Source organism: Lates calcarifer, linkage group LG1 (genome assembly GCF_001640805.2).
Source record: "Lates calcarifer isolate ASB-BC8 linkage group LG1, TLL_Latcal_v3, whole genome shotgun sequence".
Lineage (NCBI taxonomy): Eukaryota > Metazoa > Chordata > Actinopteri > Centropomidae > Lates > Lates calcarifer.
In genome coordinates, this window is record NC_066833.1 from 14257980 (window position 1) to 14272150 (window position 14171).

At 40.0% G+C, this 14171-nt stretch overlaps 1 protein-coding gene across 1 annotated transcript in view; it reads right to left on the reverse strand.

Moving 5' to 3' along the window:
- Positions 1-1829, reverse strand: part of LOC108880453 (receptor tyrosine-protein kinase erbB-4-like) — a 261354-nt gene extending 259525 nt beyond the window's left edge. Inside the window, 1 exon segment of the mRNA XM_018671982.2 lies at positions 1378-1829. Within this exon segment, the coding sequence (XP_018527498.1) occupies positions 1378-1456 (79 nt within the window). The 5' untranslated portion in view covers positions 1457-1829.
- Positions 1830-14171: the final 12342 nt, after the last annotated feature.

The following is a 14171-nucleotide window of genomic DNA, read 5'->3' on the forward strand; positions in this document are numbered from 1 at the left end:
AGATTTCTATTCATGTATGTCTGTTATTTACGGTTTAATTCAGTTTCCCCACAGCAGACACGTAAACACTCTGAATTGGTGGTAAAAATAGTTTCACAGAGCCGGTGTGTGGACCATCGCTAAAGGCAGAGAAAGGTACTGGCTAGAGGAAGCGAACGTGTGTACATTATGGCCATGTCCATCCTATGTCCATCGTCGTCCTGACTGGAGGAGGCGATTTGCATGATGATGATGGCAGTGTTTCTCTCTCTCTCTCTCTCTCTCTCTCTCTCTCTCTCACACACACACACACACACACACACTCACACACACACCACACAAAGATCACTTGGTTAGCGCACCTCAGAGTCCCTGTGCGTAAAGAGCGCCGCTACGCCGCACAAGCGGTACTGCCACTTCCAGTGCAATAGTCATGTGCGCTACAAACTGTGGTACACACGATCCCCGAGGGGGACTCACTTTAAAATGAAGAATAATGTAATTTCACGGTAATCGGCTTTGTTTTTATCCCGATTACAGAATGCATACGGATGAATGTTCACCAGTTATCACCCTTTGCACAGGTGCGGCAGTTACACAGAAACACAACAACGATAGACTGTTTCCAAACGAGTCCATACAGGACTTTCAACTTAGTAGTCTGATCAAATTGGTGTCCTTGAAATGGCAACGAAGCGTAGAACTTTTAAATAGGCTACAACCCACTGTCCTAAACCGATATTTCAAATAGAACAAAAACAGCCACGCAGGGGTGACAACTTATAATCACCCCTGTCATTGTTTTCAGGATACACGAGTGTGCAGGGGAACGGAGAACAGTCAAGAAGGAACTTTTGAAACAGTCTCGCAGAAAACAGCCTGCGTATCCACAGGAGGGAAGACAAGAGCACAGTAGCCTGTTGTAAAGCGAGGCTGTTAACTCCACTGTGTTTGTCCACAGTGAGTGTCAAGGACACGTGTGGTGGACATTAAATGATCTCCCTTCTCTCCAAATTCAACAGTGCCGCTGTGTGCACAAAGAAGACAGAGCAAGTCACTCGCTTGGATTCATTCAGTTTAACACAACAGATGCCACAACAAGCAATCTGCTCAGCCTGTGGAACCTGTGTTTCAGTATCACGGTGCTCCCATGTACGTCACTATCTAAAGCTTTTCTCCATCAGTACGACTCAAGGATGACAGTAAAAAAAAAAAAAAAATCACAGCAGAAGGTGCGGATTGAATCTGTCAAACCTCCATGTAACGTGCCCAAAAAGGAACAACAGTAATGGAAAAGTATGTTCGATGGATAGTTGTGCCACTGCGCTCGGTGCGCACCAACCAGCTCCACGGAGACAACTCTGCGCACCTGGCAGCGGACGGATGGCGTTTACTCACCTGATTGTGAAGAGCTCGACCCAAACAAGAGGCAAGTCAGGAGAAAGCCGAAGCAACACGGGGCAGTCGTTGGTTTCATTGTTGTGCTGGGCAATTATCTCCTTTAAATTCACATGTCCAGCGGCGTATCCTTCCTTGAAACAGCCAGAGAGGATGAATCGTCAGCCTGTGAGTTCGGGGACTTAAGTCGCTTTTGACTAAGTTTACAGTTTGTTCGACTTCCCCGCCTCGCCTCTCGGTGCCTGCGGGCTTACTTTGTCACTGACGTGAAAAAAGAAAGAGTCGAATGTTAGTTTCCAACGCGCGCACTGTAAAGCCGGTCTTAACAGTACAAAGCAGTACTCATACCATTACTCCTCGAGTTGGATACAGTATGCAGCTGTAGACTCGTATTCTTCAGACACACCTCCGAGCGTTTTAACTCCTCCTACAGCCAATGTGATTGGTACAGGTGCCCGACGATCACCGTAAACCCCGCCAGCCACAAGTCAATACGCGCCACCATTGGCTGACATAAAATGCCAAAACCCCTGATTTTGTGCGTCGACCCCGTTGCACCTGTCACACTGAAGACGGTAGAGATAAATGCAGGAAGGATATAGAGGTGTAATTGGCAAAATAAAGCTTAACGTCACTTATAGGTGGCTTTCCCGTGCGGTTTTGAGGATCTTATCCAGATTTAACATAGATAAATATAGTGTCATAGAGGAAGTGTTGTTGATTTAAAACTTATCTGTCAGCGCTGTACTTTGGGAGTGCAGTGACAGTGAAGCTCAGAACTGGAACAGATTTCATTATATTCAGTTGGTGCCTTGACTCTAAATATTTATTCATTTTATCAAAAGTTGCTTTATTTTGTAAGGCGGCGATACAACATAATCAGACAATGAGGAAAACGCATTTTGACGACACAATTATAACCCAAGAGATTATTTTTTCATGCTAAGCAAAGCTTCTCATTTTTCCTCACTTATCAGTGTACATTACTGTTGAAGGCAATATCTCTCCATATCCAGGGTAATCATTTCCCCCGGGTGGGGGCTTGGAGTAAATGACAGAAATAAAAGTCAAACAGAACGTTTAGATAGTGATATCATTGTGCTTGCTGAGCTATTTGTAATAGTTTGAAAGCAGTGACTTTGCAATGACAGAAAAATAACTGCAATAATGGGAGTAAAGGAAACAATGTGACAAAAGGTTATTACTTTCTGAACCAGCTGCTGCCTATACTTTCACACTTTAGGAGAAGGGTGAAGGCCTCCTGGAGTTACAATATGGCCACACATCTGGGCAGATATCATGCACTCTGACTGCCCTCCCACCCCCCACAACCTACCAAAGGTCTCTCTCTTTCTCCACACACAGACAGATGCCACGCGGACAGATGCCAAAGTCTGGAAAAGGAAAAACTTTGTGCTGTTTGTGTTAGCCACCTATTGAAGCTGAAACACGTTTGACTCCTCTGATATAAGATTTCAAATTTAAGCTAAGTTCCATCATTATGGGGTCTTTTAAGGGACAAAACTATGAAATTTATGCTTTTCTGAAAGCTGATGTTTATTATGACTGGAGGAGGCAGTTTACCTTCCCTTTAATTTTCCATTACATCAAAGTATATGCCCGGGAAATAATCTACTCCAGTCCATAAACATCCTTCTTTTAGCTATAGGTAGGTCGCTCCTCCCCAGAGATCATTCAAGGCTTTTGTTTGATTCTAATAGGGAGGCATACCGCTCGCCCACACACACTCCCACTGCCTGGCCTGGTGCTTTTTCTGATCTTGGAACAGCGAGCTGAACTTCCCTGAGCCAAGTGTACCTAACACTTTGAGAAAATGGGATGCAGACAGTTTTCACTTTGAAGAAAGTCAAAAGGCTCTGTTGTTTTTCAGCTTGGTTGCAAAATGAATAGTGCACTGAACTGTGAGGGGCACTTCTCGAACTTCCCCTGCAGTATTGACCCGTCACCAGTGGGGGGCAGTCCATCTCTCACCTCATAGGTCATAGCACCAGAGTGGCACAGTGGGGGGTGGGCGATCCAAGCTGCCACCAACTAGTTTCCTGAGTCTCCATGTGACATTGGCTTCCTATCACACAGAAGCTTTATTAAATATTTCTCAGCAGAAATTAGCTTTTAATATCACTGACACCACAAATTTATTAAGAAATGTAGAAAAATGAGACCTGGCAGCTTGCTACGAGGAGAGGCTTCACTCTAAATATGTCCCAAATGGCTGCCGTTTATCATTTTTAATACCGAAAATGCAATTTAGCAACGTTGTGTATTTTCATTATACATTATGCTTTAAGAGGCACCTTCTGACAGTGTCACCCTAATGCTGTCTATTAGGTAATTTATTCCAGGGGATTATGAGAGGGAATGAGAGGAGGCTTCATGTGTTCTTCTAGGCGTTCCCCGGTGCCTGCTGTACAGCTAATCTAATACATAACCCCCTGATTTGTTTAATGGATGAGACTTTGCTGCTGCAAGAGGCACACCAATAAAAGCCGGGGCCCTCCAGAGGCTATTGTGCCTCATAATGATGCCAGACACACAATGTGAGAGTTATGAAGCAATTTTTTATCATGCGGCACATTGTTTTGCTCTGTTGGTGCCGTGCAAGTAAAGGCAATCTCTCCCTGCAGCACAGCACTTCTCCCCCACACTTAGATAAACCTTCAATATGATAAACTGTCCCAGCCACATGTTGCAGAGATGAAGGAAGTTTAGGATTGAAATATGTGTCCTGTATTGATGATTTGGGTGGTTAGTCATAGCCAGCTAAGACATTTCATTAACCATTTCTTAATATATTTTACAGATTTTATTCTACTTTTATGCTGGATAAGATTAGTCTTTATCTTTTCTTGGAAATAATTGAACCATGTTTGAAACACACAATAAAGCCTCAAGTGTTAAAAAGAAGAGCTGCTGGTATGGCTATGGAGAAGATAGAAAGCATGTAATCATATGTGGTTAAGAGCCATCACTGACCTCTGTCTGTCTCTGTAGGTGATACTATATCCTTGAAATAGCAGTGGGATTTCCAGTAGATAAAATTAGGTCTCAACAGCAAACAAGCAAAAGCCAGCACTCAGAACTAAATTACCTCTTTTCTGAGCTGGACAAAGGCAACAGTTAAGTCATATGCATCTATATAAAGGACCCACTGATAGTAGGTGGCACCACATGTCTTCTTCCATGCTACTGTGTGCCCCTCTCCAAAACAACAAGGGAGAGAGGAGATGAATACTTCTTTCATATGTATGTATACATACACACACACACACACGCACGCACACACACACACACACACACACACACACATATATATATATATATATATATATATATATAATGTATTTGTGTTTCTTAGATGCCATGGCTGCAAACTGTTAAGAGGCATTTGTTATTGTCAAAACAAAAGGGTTTGTTGAATAGATAATGCTGATGTTGTCTGAGGAAGGCAGCGAAAGGGCTAAAAGACTATCACAACACCTCAGATTATTTCAGTCTTTTCATACAATGAGAGAATTCTAAATCAGTATCAGTGTGGCTGCATGCACTAATTACTGTAAACACTGATAACAATAGTTGTATAAAATTATAAACTTAACACCAAAACTAACTGACAAGATTCTTTTTGCCTATATTCCATTAACAGTGTAAATCTTACGCTATTTAAAAAGCACATCTATATAAGTATGAATCATTCTTGATCAGATGTGAGTCTGGGACAGATTCTCATTCCATAATGACAAGTACAAACAGCAATGATGACAATATTCAGGCGTATATTGCCATTGATTGTATCTATGTCAGTTGACATCTCAGGCTGCAGACTGTCCTCAAGTCATATAAGACAGTGGGTACATAAACAGAGATGACACATCATTTGACATGTTGACCGATAAAAAAATTCAATCAGCGAAACCCCCCCGCCACAGCATTCTTTTCCCCTTTTATCATTATTCACTGTTAATGTTGGGGGAAGCTGTGCCAGTAATGTGTCCTATCTCTTCATTTTTTCTAAACATCAGAGTCAGTTCACGGATTGAAAATGTCTTGTGAGAAAGTCCATTACTACTTGTCTGTCTATTTTTAACTATCAAAATTATTAGATCCTCATGTGGCTTCTTTATACACAAAATCCAAGGTTTTTGTAATATCTTGATGTGATGAAATTGAAAATAATTGTTCCATTTGAGATTTTAAGGCTTAAGGTCTTATGGTGCCCTGGGCCATGTTTGCCATACCCAAGGTGTGTGTGTATTTTTTTTCTTTTTGCCACTTCTTTGTCTCACTTCAGTTCGAGCCAGACTTCCTCTCTTGTGACTAGGTTTTGCTATTTTTTATTCTTTGGGCAATTAAATCAAATAAAATGACAAAATTTGTAACATTTGACAAATAATTTTGATTTGTTTTCACATTTTAAAATGTAATTTCATGTAATTAATGCACTAATTTTATTTAATCTGGTTAATCCTATATGCTTGCCTTTGATGAGAGATATGTTGTAATGTTGTAAATATTTGGTTCTAATTTCTAAATGACCATAAAGATATTCCAGACCTCCACTTCGGACCTTGCCATTGATTTGAATCTGAGCTTGTATGTGCCATAAACAGTTGCACTGTTGCTTACTATTTGAATCAGCACTGTATGCATAACTAACATGATATATGCAAAATCAGAAGTCTTTCAAACTAGGAAATGTTCTGTAACAGAGTCTAAATGAGAATATTTGAACACCAAACCAAAGTAAATTCTCATGGATTAATCAGTAAGATTAAGCAGATCAGCTAAGATGGTACAGACAGCACAACCTTGGGTAATGTTTGTAGCTGCTGATGGCAGATAACTCTGTTATCAGAAGCCACAATGGGGTGATTAATTGTTGTCAGGTTTGCATGGTATTAGACTTGTTGCATAGGTTCAGACATGACATCCTCATGCAGTAGCCTAACATTCATGGTAATATCAGTTTTGCTGGGCTCATATTAATCACTCCACTGTTTCTCCACAGGTATCTTTTTGTATATGAAAATAATCATATTTGCAGTAGTTTGCAAGGGGTCAAGAACAAAATCTGTTTATAGTGTTGAATACATAAAAAGGAAATCTAAATTGTGAGATTAGACTTTGACCTGTGAAAAATAATATAGTGAAGGATTTAGGCAAAGTTAAGAGCAGTGGCTTCAATCAGTGTAAATCCTAGTTTTATGCACAGCTGAGCTAGTCTTTGTGGAAATGACAGAATCTGTCTCTGAAGCTAAAAAACAACAACTGGGATGCCTGCATGTGGGAGAAATTTGGGCATGTTTATATCAGTGCAGTAGTCCAGCTGGGTATGAATCATAGGAAGTGCCTGTTTCTTCAGTGTAATTTATTCTGATAGTCACTCTCATGAGAAAGAAGAAGCAATGGGAATTATTTGGCTTTGTGACTTATTTATGTGGACACATTTAAAGTGACAAGTCAACAACAACAGAGGTATTTCAATAATAACAATCAACTGCATGTGTTGCACACTTCACATTTTTCACTTCACTCTCATCAAACTTATATAGTGGCTAGAGAGTCAACTGAAGCTCTGACTGGCTCTGCACGACTCTGACTCAGTGAGCAATAAGCAGCGTTAGCGCATTACACACACATGATTATGTGGCCATTTCCTCACTGAATGGGTCTCATCAGAAGTCAGTGAAGAAGCCACTGAGTGTGTAATTGTTTCCCATTAAGGGAGACGTTGACTGCCATCGAGTCGCATCTCACTGCAGACTTTGCTGACGAATGCTCAATGTCCACTGAGTGCAGGGGGCTAATTCTTCTGTGGGTTGTGATGGAATTGCTCAAAACTCCAAAACCACCAGATCATTTTTTGGGTTGGGGTGATTTCTCACTCTCTATTTCTTTCATTTTTTTCCTGGCAAGAAAGGAACTGTGGGGCAAGAGTTCAGATTTTTGTTGATTCACTGAAGTGACACCAGACTTTAAGCATTATTATCAGTCATATGAATGCCTGGAGCACTAACGTCTCTGTAGCTCAGATGCAGTCAGTGCCCTTTACACTGACCATGTTTATTTTATTTTATTGCATTTTATTTTATTTTATTTTATGCTTTTGCTGTTTTGAAGCTTCTGAGTTGGACATAATCACAGGAGTAAAAGTGCAGTGTGTCTTTATTTGTCTGGCTTTACTCAAGGGTATTTTATTGACATATGTGTTTGTGTCTCTATATAATATTTTCTTTCTACAGTGTTACTGTATTATCTGCAGCATCACATACACACATACACTAACACATACTTGCAGTGAAGCCTGCATTGCAGTGATGGATAATCGTTAGCATATGCCCTTGTGAAGGTGTTGTAAATTGGATAGCGTACACTGCAAATTACAGGCTGGTCAAAAGTTCAAATGAGGCCAAATCATGTCAAGTGAGACCTGAGGATGAGGCACAGAGAGGACTTTTCTTAAGTTATTAATGGCTGCCTGAGATGGGCTTTGCCACTGCACTATTAGGATGATGGCGACTGGAGGAATAATTACCTTGTGTGGTGGGGGGGTTTGCTTTACACTGCTGCCATCTACAGGATGGAATTAAAAATGTCATGATCACTGATAGGGCCTTGCCAGTGCTGTGCATCCTACAGAAAACAAAACAGACAGACAGATAAATAAATACAAATATGTATATAAGTAAAACAGAATGAACCATTTCAGACAAGTCATTGGAATTAACTGATAACTCATTATAATGCAATGCAGTCCTGAGATCCTTACCCAGGCAACTTAACCCCCATTTACACCTTGACCCATGTGATCCCAAAGAAACGAATGATGGTAGGGTGGGGCAGTGACCCACAGGCAAGTCACACCTTGGCTCATGTGACTGTAACAACTCACATGATGGCAGGGTGGGTCAACGACTCTGAGGACCACCTCCAAGGTGACAACCTAATTAAGGGTTAAATGCCTGGGCCTTTCCAACCAACTTTTAGAACTGATGAAGCCTTTCTGATGAGAGGTGAAAGGTCTTCAAGAAAATGAAAAGAAGTCCAGTTGCCTTCAACACTTAGGCACTGAAGACAACTGGTGACTCAGTCCTGTCAGAGCATCTGTAACAGCTCCCCAGTAATAGAAACCAAAACAAATGGTGTTATATTCAACCTCAAGGTTAACAGAAGGCATTTCAAGTGAAATTATTTAGACAAGAAAAAAAATTTAATATAATCTTGCTTATATCCAAAGGTTAAAAAAGATGGCATGCTGCTTTTGTTTGGATCTCTTACATTTGATTGCAATGAGTCACCACTGGATGGCAGTAACAGAGCGTCTGAAGTTGAATAGTGCTGGACGTCAAATGGCACAGTTTCTGGAAAAAGAAAAACAGAAAGAAAATAAAATAATATGTGTATGTTTCTTTTGTTGGTAGGTGGGCAAAAAGAGAAAAAAAGACAGAGTATATGAGAGTGAAAAATAGAGCGCATAATGTCCAAATAACAAATATCTCATTGCATTTTATAACAGCCATCTCTTTTCATTGAGAAGAGAGATCTGGCAAAGAAAAAATGATTGATTACAAAGAAAGTATTTGCAAAGTTGCTTAGTTTAGCACACAAAATGTGCATTAGGCCACAAATATATTAAAACATCTCAGAAGAAGCCTTTTTAAGCTTTTAATGTCACACAAAATTTACGCCAGATCTGATAAAAAAAAAAAAAAAAAACTCTTTGGCTGAATTAATAGGGCTTCCTTTTCCTGTTGCCATAGACAATACAGTGTTTTTGGAGATATCGTGTAGAGCCTAAACCTACTGTACAGTGGATGAATACATGACTGCTCATGTGAAATATTTCCATAATTAAAGAGACTTCACAGTGTCTTATTTTTCTGTGAAAATGTTCAGCATAAATTGTAACAGCTCAAAGCTCTCATCCTATTAACTAATAAGAGAAAAGCTAAGAAAAGTGAAAATAGAGATGATCTTGATTCACATTTAGGGCTATAGTATATCATTCTTTTTCAGATGGTTATTTTTTTTAAAGCAATTTCAAGGCAACATGAACAATACAGTGGTACATACGATGGAAAGTCGCAGCTTTAAAATGCAGAACTAAAAACAAACCACTAAAATCTGTTTCTGATGACCATCAAAGACCAGTTTTAAAGGGATTTTTCCTGCATATTTCACTGCCCCTTTTAGTGCTTTAAGCCACTGATGGAAATACTTCACATATTGTACAAATCACTTCACTGTGGCCCATTAAATTTGTTTTCCTTATGAAGCCAGTGTGTGTTTAAAGCAGAATTCAGATTGGTGGCTTTACATGACGGCTGTTAAATGCTGTGTCATGGTTCATAACTGTAATAAAAGAACAATTCTAACTTTACAATTCTAACTCTAACAGTGTACCTTAATAAAACACTGTAGTCTCTCTCAGCTGTTGTAGTCACAAAACGGTGACACCTAGAACCGTGCATTAGTGTAGAAGGTATACTGACCTTGTTTAACCTCACTAAGGGATGACTGTAAAATGGTGGATGTGATTCATACAATAACAATGGCAAGGATGTAGAAAATTATTTTATTTACAGTTCAAGACGATCCCAGTGGAATCTATCAAAGTATAAAGAATACTTCAATTAACAATGGTAAGAAAATCTGTATATACCATTAACATATATCAAAGAAAAATTAAGTGGGTTTTCAGTGAGGTGGGTGGTGATTTAGTTTTTCAGTCTGTTGTGGTTCTTTTTTCCTATTTAGTGCAATATTTGTTTCTGGAAGAGGCCCAGCCAGGTAGGCCTCAGCAGTGGTTAGAAGTGTGTCAGTCTTTCCATCTTCTCAGTCATCCCCACTCTTGACCCATGAGGCTACAACCACAAGAAAAGCGCTGACATTTCAGAAAACAAAAGGTGAGAAACATGCCAAAGATAGTTGCACCATCTGTTTTATTTTATTTTTTTTACTCTCTTTCCCCGCAGTTGCAAGCTAAGCTGAATGTGTGAAACACTGATTGGCAGACAGTTTATCCACTAAATAAATGGCAGTTAATCAAAAGCAAGAACTAACTTAATCACTTTTGCGAACTTTTACCACCCTCATTTACTTTACTTCAACTTCAACTGTACTACAACTGTAAAATTTCACTTTGATTATTTCAAACATTGAAACTTTAATGTTATTTTTTTTCTCTTGTCTTATAAATATAATAGTATAATCCTCTGTCTTTCATTTGACAAATCATCAACATCATAATGGTATCATAACAGTAGTGACAGCATTTCAGTTTGAATAACAGTATCGTCCCAGCCTCTTCTGAGAAGTGCAGTAATGCCAGACCTTTCAGATTCAGTGAGGACTCGTCAGCATCATTGTGCAGAAGCAAGTGTGAGTGTGACCCACTGATATGTTACTGACAGCAAAACACATGTTGACTACAAAGTTGAACACAAAATTGCAATCATTTAACAACTGATTTCTTTTTCTTTCTTTTTTTGTTTTGAATGTTACTCTTCTGTCAAAACCCTTCATCACAAAGGATAAAATACTATAAAGACAACTGAAGTACGATGGTGGTACAAGGACTACAGTCTGATGTGATGTCTACTCATGATTATGAGCAGAAAATACAGGGAGGGGCCGACACTTTGTGTCTCCCCAGCCCACATTCAGCAGCAGTGAGTGTGATGCAAATGGAATAACATGAAGGGCTGACATTTAGTTTTGCACTTTGGGTTTACAGTATGTATAGTTGCCCTTTACATCACTTGTGATCATTTTTAACATGACTCTTTCAGTCGACCCCTTTTAGGTCCCACCCCCGAAAACTGCTAATATATCTTATGGAGGAATAACAGCTTTGATGCAGTCAAACTGAAAATGATGAAAAAAATATTTACAGTTTAAATCTATTTTGGGAAATGACATATGCTTCTCAGTCTGACAATCAGATTAGACTGAATTGATGAAACTTCCCTCTCTTTATTTGTCTGTGTGGAAAAAAAGACAGGTTTTGTGTTCGTATTTATTTCCTGTTTTCAGTTCAGTTCATTGCAGCTGTGCATCCATTTATGTCAAACCACCGGTACCTGTATCCCCACATCCCAAAGCCATGCTCCTACAGTGAACCTGTGGCTGTCTGCTTCATGACAGCCCTCAAACTGTATCTCACTTCCCAGTATGTTTTCACAGTTCAAGCTGATCAGCAGGTGTGCATTGCTCTACAAAACCAACTTTCTCTCTTTCTGTCACGTTCTCTATCTTCCTGTGTCAGATGCATCATCCCTCTCTCTTGCTGTCTCTCTCAGTTTCTCTATTATTGTTTGTCTCTGTCTTTTTCCCACTCTCTCAGTCTGACTTCCCAAGAAGCATCTGATGTGTTCACTGATGTGCTTACTTGGTTACTTTCCCAACTCATTCTTTGTTGCTCTCTCTGTAACTGTTTTGCTCTTCTTCTGTCTTTCCAACTGTCTTTTCTGGGGTCAAATGCAGCTGCACATTTTTGTTTTTGTGTTAAAGGCCTCTTTCTGGGTGTCTTCCTCTGTAAGTGTTGTTCACCCCACAGTTCCTGCCCACTAGACATGGCTGCATAACGTGGCTAAGCATAGGAAGGAAAGTGGAAGTTCCCCCACACTTCCTCCCCACATGAAAATTGAGACCTTGCTCGCTCTGACCACAAACCAGCCAACATTACCCAGAGGCCTTTGCAAGTCTTCCTCAACCAACATTAGGGTGTCTGTGCACAGGGTGTCAAAAAGCTTGCCTCAAAAATCTAAACTAGCAGCTTCATTGCCAGCTAACTGCAAACATAGACCTCATTTCCTCAGCAACTTTTTGACAGTTTATTTGCATTAACTAAAAAATGTGGAAGCTGTTACCAGTATAGTGGCCACTGAACATGTTGCACCAGCCAAGTGTGTCTGTATAGTAAAAAGAGCTACAGCGGCAGAGATAACCACCCATGCCAGTGCAAAGCCAGAACACCAGTATTCCCCACAGATTCTCAAGCTCAGCAGCACCACCCATTTCCACTACCTACCCTCCAGTGTTTCAAGACTGACATTAGCCAATCAGTCTCTGAATTGGATTAATATTTTCCCAGGTTCTCACATTACACCAAACGCAAGCGGCGCAAACACTTCACAAAGCTTCTGTATGTCATACCAGATTTCCACTGTGCTTTAACTAGCCTTACAAACTTTTAAGACATGGGTGTGTAACAGAAACAAACTGGGTGTGTGTGAGTGTGGGTTGTTGTGTGTGTGTGCATGACTTTTGCTGGTGTGTGTGAAACTTTAAGGGCCAGGCCAAACATCCACCAGTACCTGGCAGGAAAAACAGGAATAGAACTTGTCACCGGGCGATTGCACAACCTTGCTGAGGATTTGCACTCAGCTGAATAAGATCTGGAACTGCTCCCTACTCTGTAACTTGAAACCCAGAGGACAGGCTACTCCACTTGTAGCTCAGACAAAAGCAGCACTGATTCTAATGTGCTGATAAATTACAGTGACAATTGATGGTGTTATTTTTAAATGTAAAACCATATATCATTCTTTGCAACTGTGCCATACGTGTATATTATCTGTATCAGTTGTCTTTTTTCTCCACTAATATAGAATTAATTAATTCAACCTAGTCAAAGATTACTCTGTGTAATCATGTTTATTCACAGTATACTGCATTTTGTCAGCCTGGTTTAGTCTTGACATGCTGTATATTGTCTGAATATCTCCAGTATCACTATGAGGTGTGTTTTGAGGTTAATCTCAGTGCGTAAAGTGTGTCTATGTACAAGCCATACATGTAGGTCTAGATGACAGTAGTTTCCAATTCTTTTGACACCTCCAGAAAGCACTTATCAGCAAACAGGATCTGCAGAAGTGGCATGGGCAGTGGAACCTGACAAAGGAAGTCTAGCAACTAAAGCCACAAAGCTGCTTCAGCCCTTCATCCTGAGGAGGGGCACTAACACTGAATTCCTCTCTGCATGATAGTCAGCACTCAGCTGTCATTCTAATAAAAACTTCCTGGTTACACAAACACAGTGATATTCACATATTCTGGTATATAATCCAGCAGTACAAAACATGGAGAAAATGTTGACAGGTTCTGTACTGTTTGATCAATTCAGTCCACTACATGTCAGAGAGCTAAAACGGCTTATTGATCAGGTGGGAGGAGAATGTCAAGGCTTCTCCAAACTACTCACTGCTTTGAAGCTTTCACGCTGACCACGTGTATCCTGTTGTGGCCACATAGTTCCAGCAGGTTCATGTGCCATCAACCATCCTGAGTGTTCAGAAACATTACATTATCTCACCAGTTCATGTTCTGAATCTCAGACCCCAGATATAAAGCACTCTGAAAAAAACAATTTTCTCAATAAGCTTTAAGGTGGTGGTCTGCGACCATTCTACACATTCCATAACATCCTCAATCTGAACCACAAATTGCAGTTGCCATTAGGGATTTGTCATTCTTAAGGAAAATATTTCAAACATTTTTTTTTTTACATGTTTCAGTCAGGTACTGTTATGATTTACAGTTTTCAGAATTATTTTCCATTCTTCCAAAATGAAAGCCTTCACTGTCCTTCGTCTGAGCCAAAGGTCATAGTAAACTGTGGTTAATAATGGCTCAAAAAAATTCTTTATCTAGGTCTCAAACAACACCCCCCAATAATAAGTGGAACATCTGAGGAGGCTTTCTACCAGAACAGCACCACAAAGTGAGGGCAGGTGTATGAGTCAAAAAGAGATATGATCTAGATAGGAACAAAC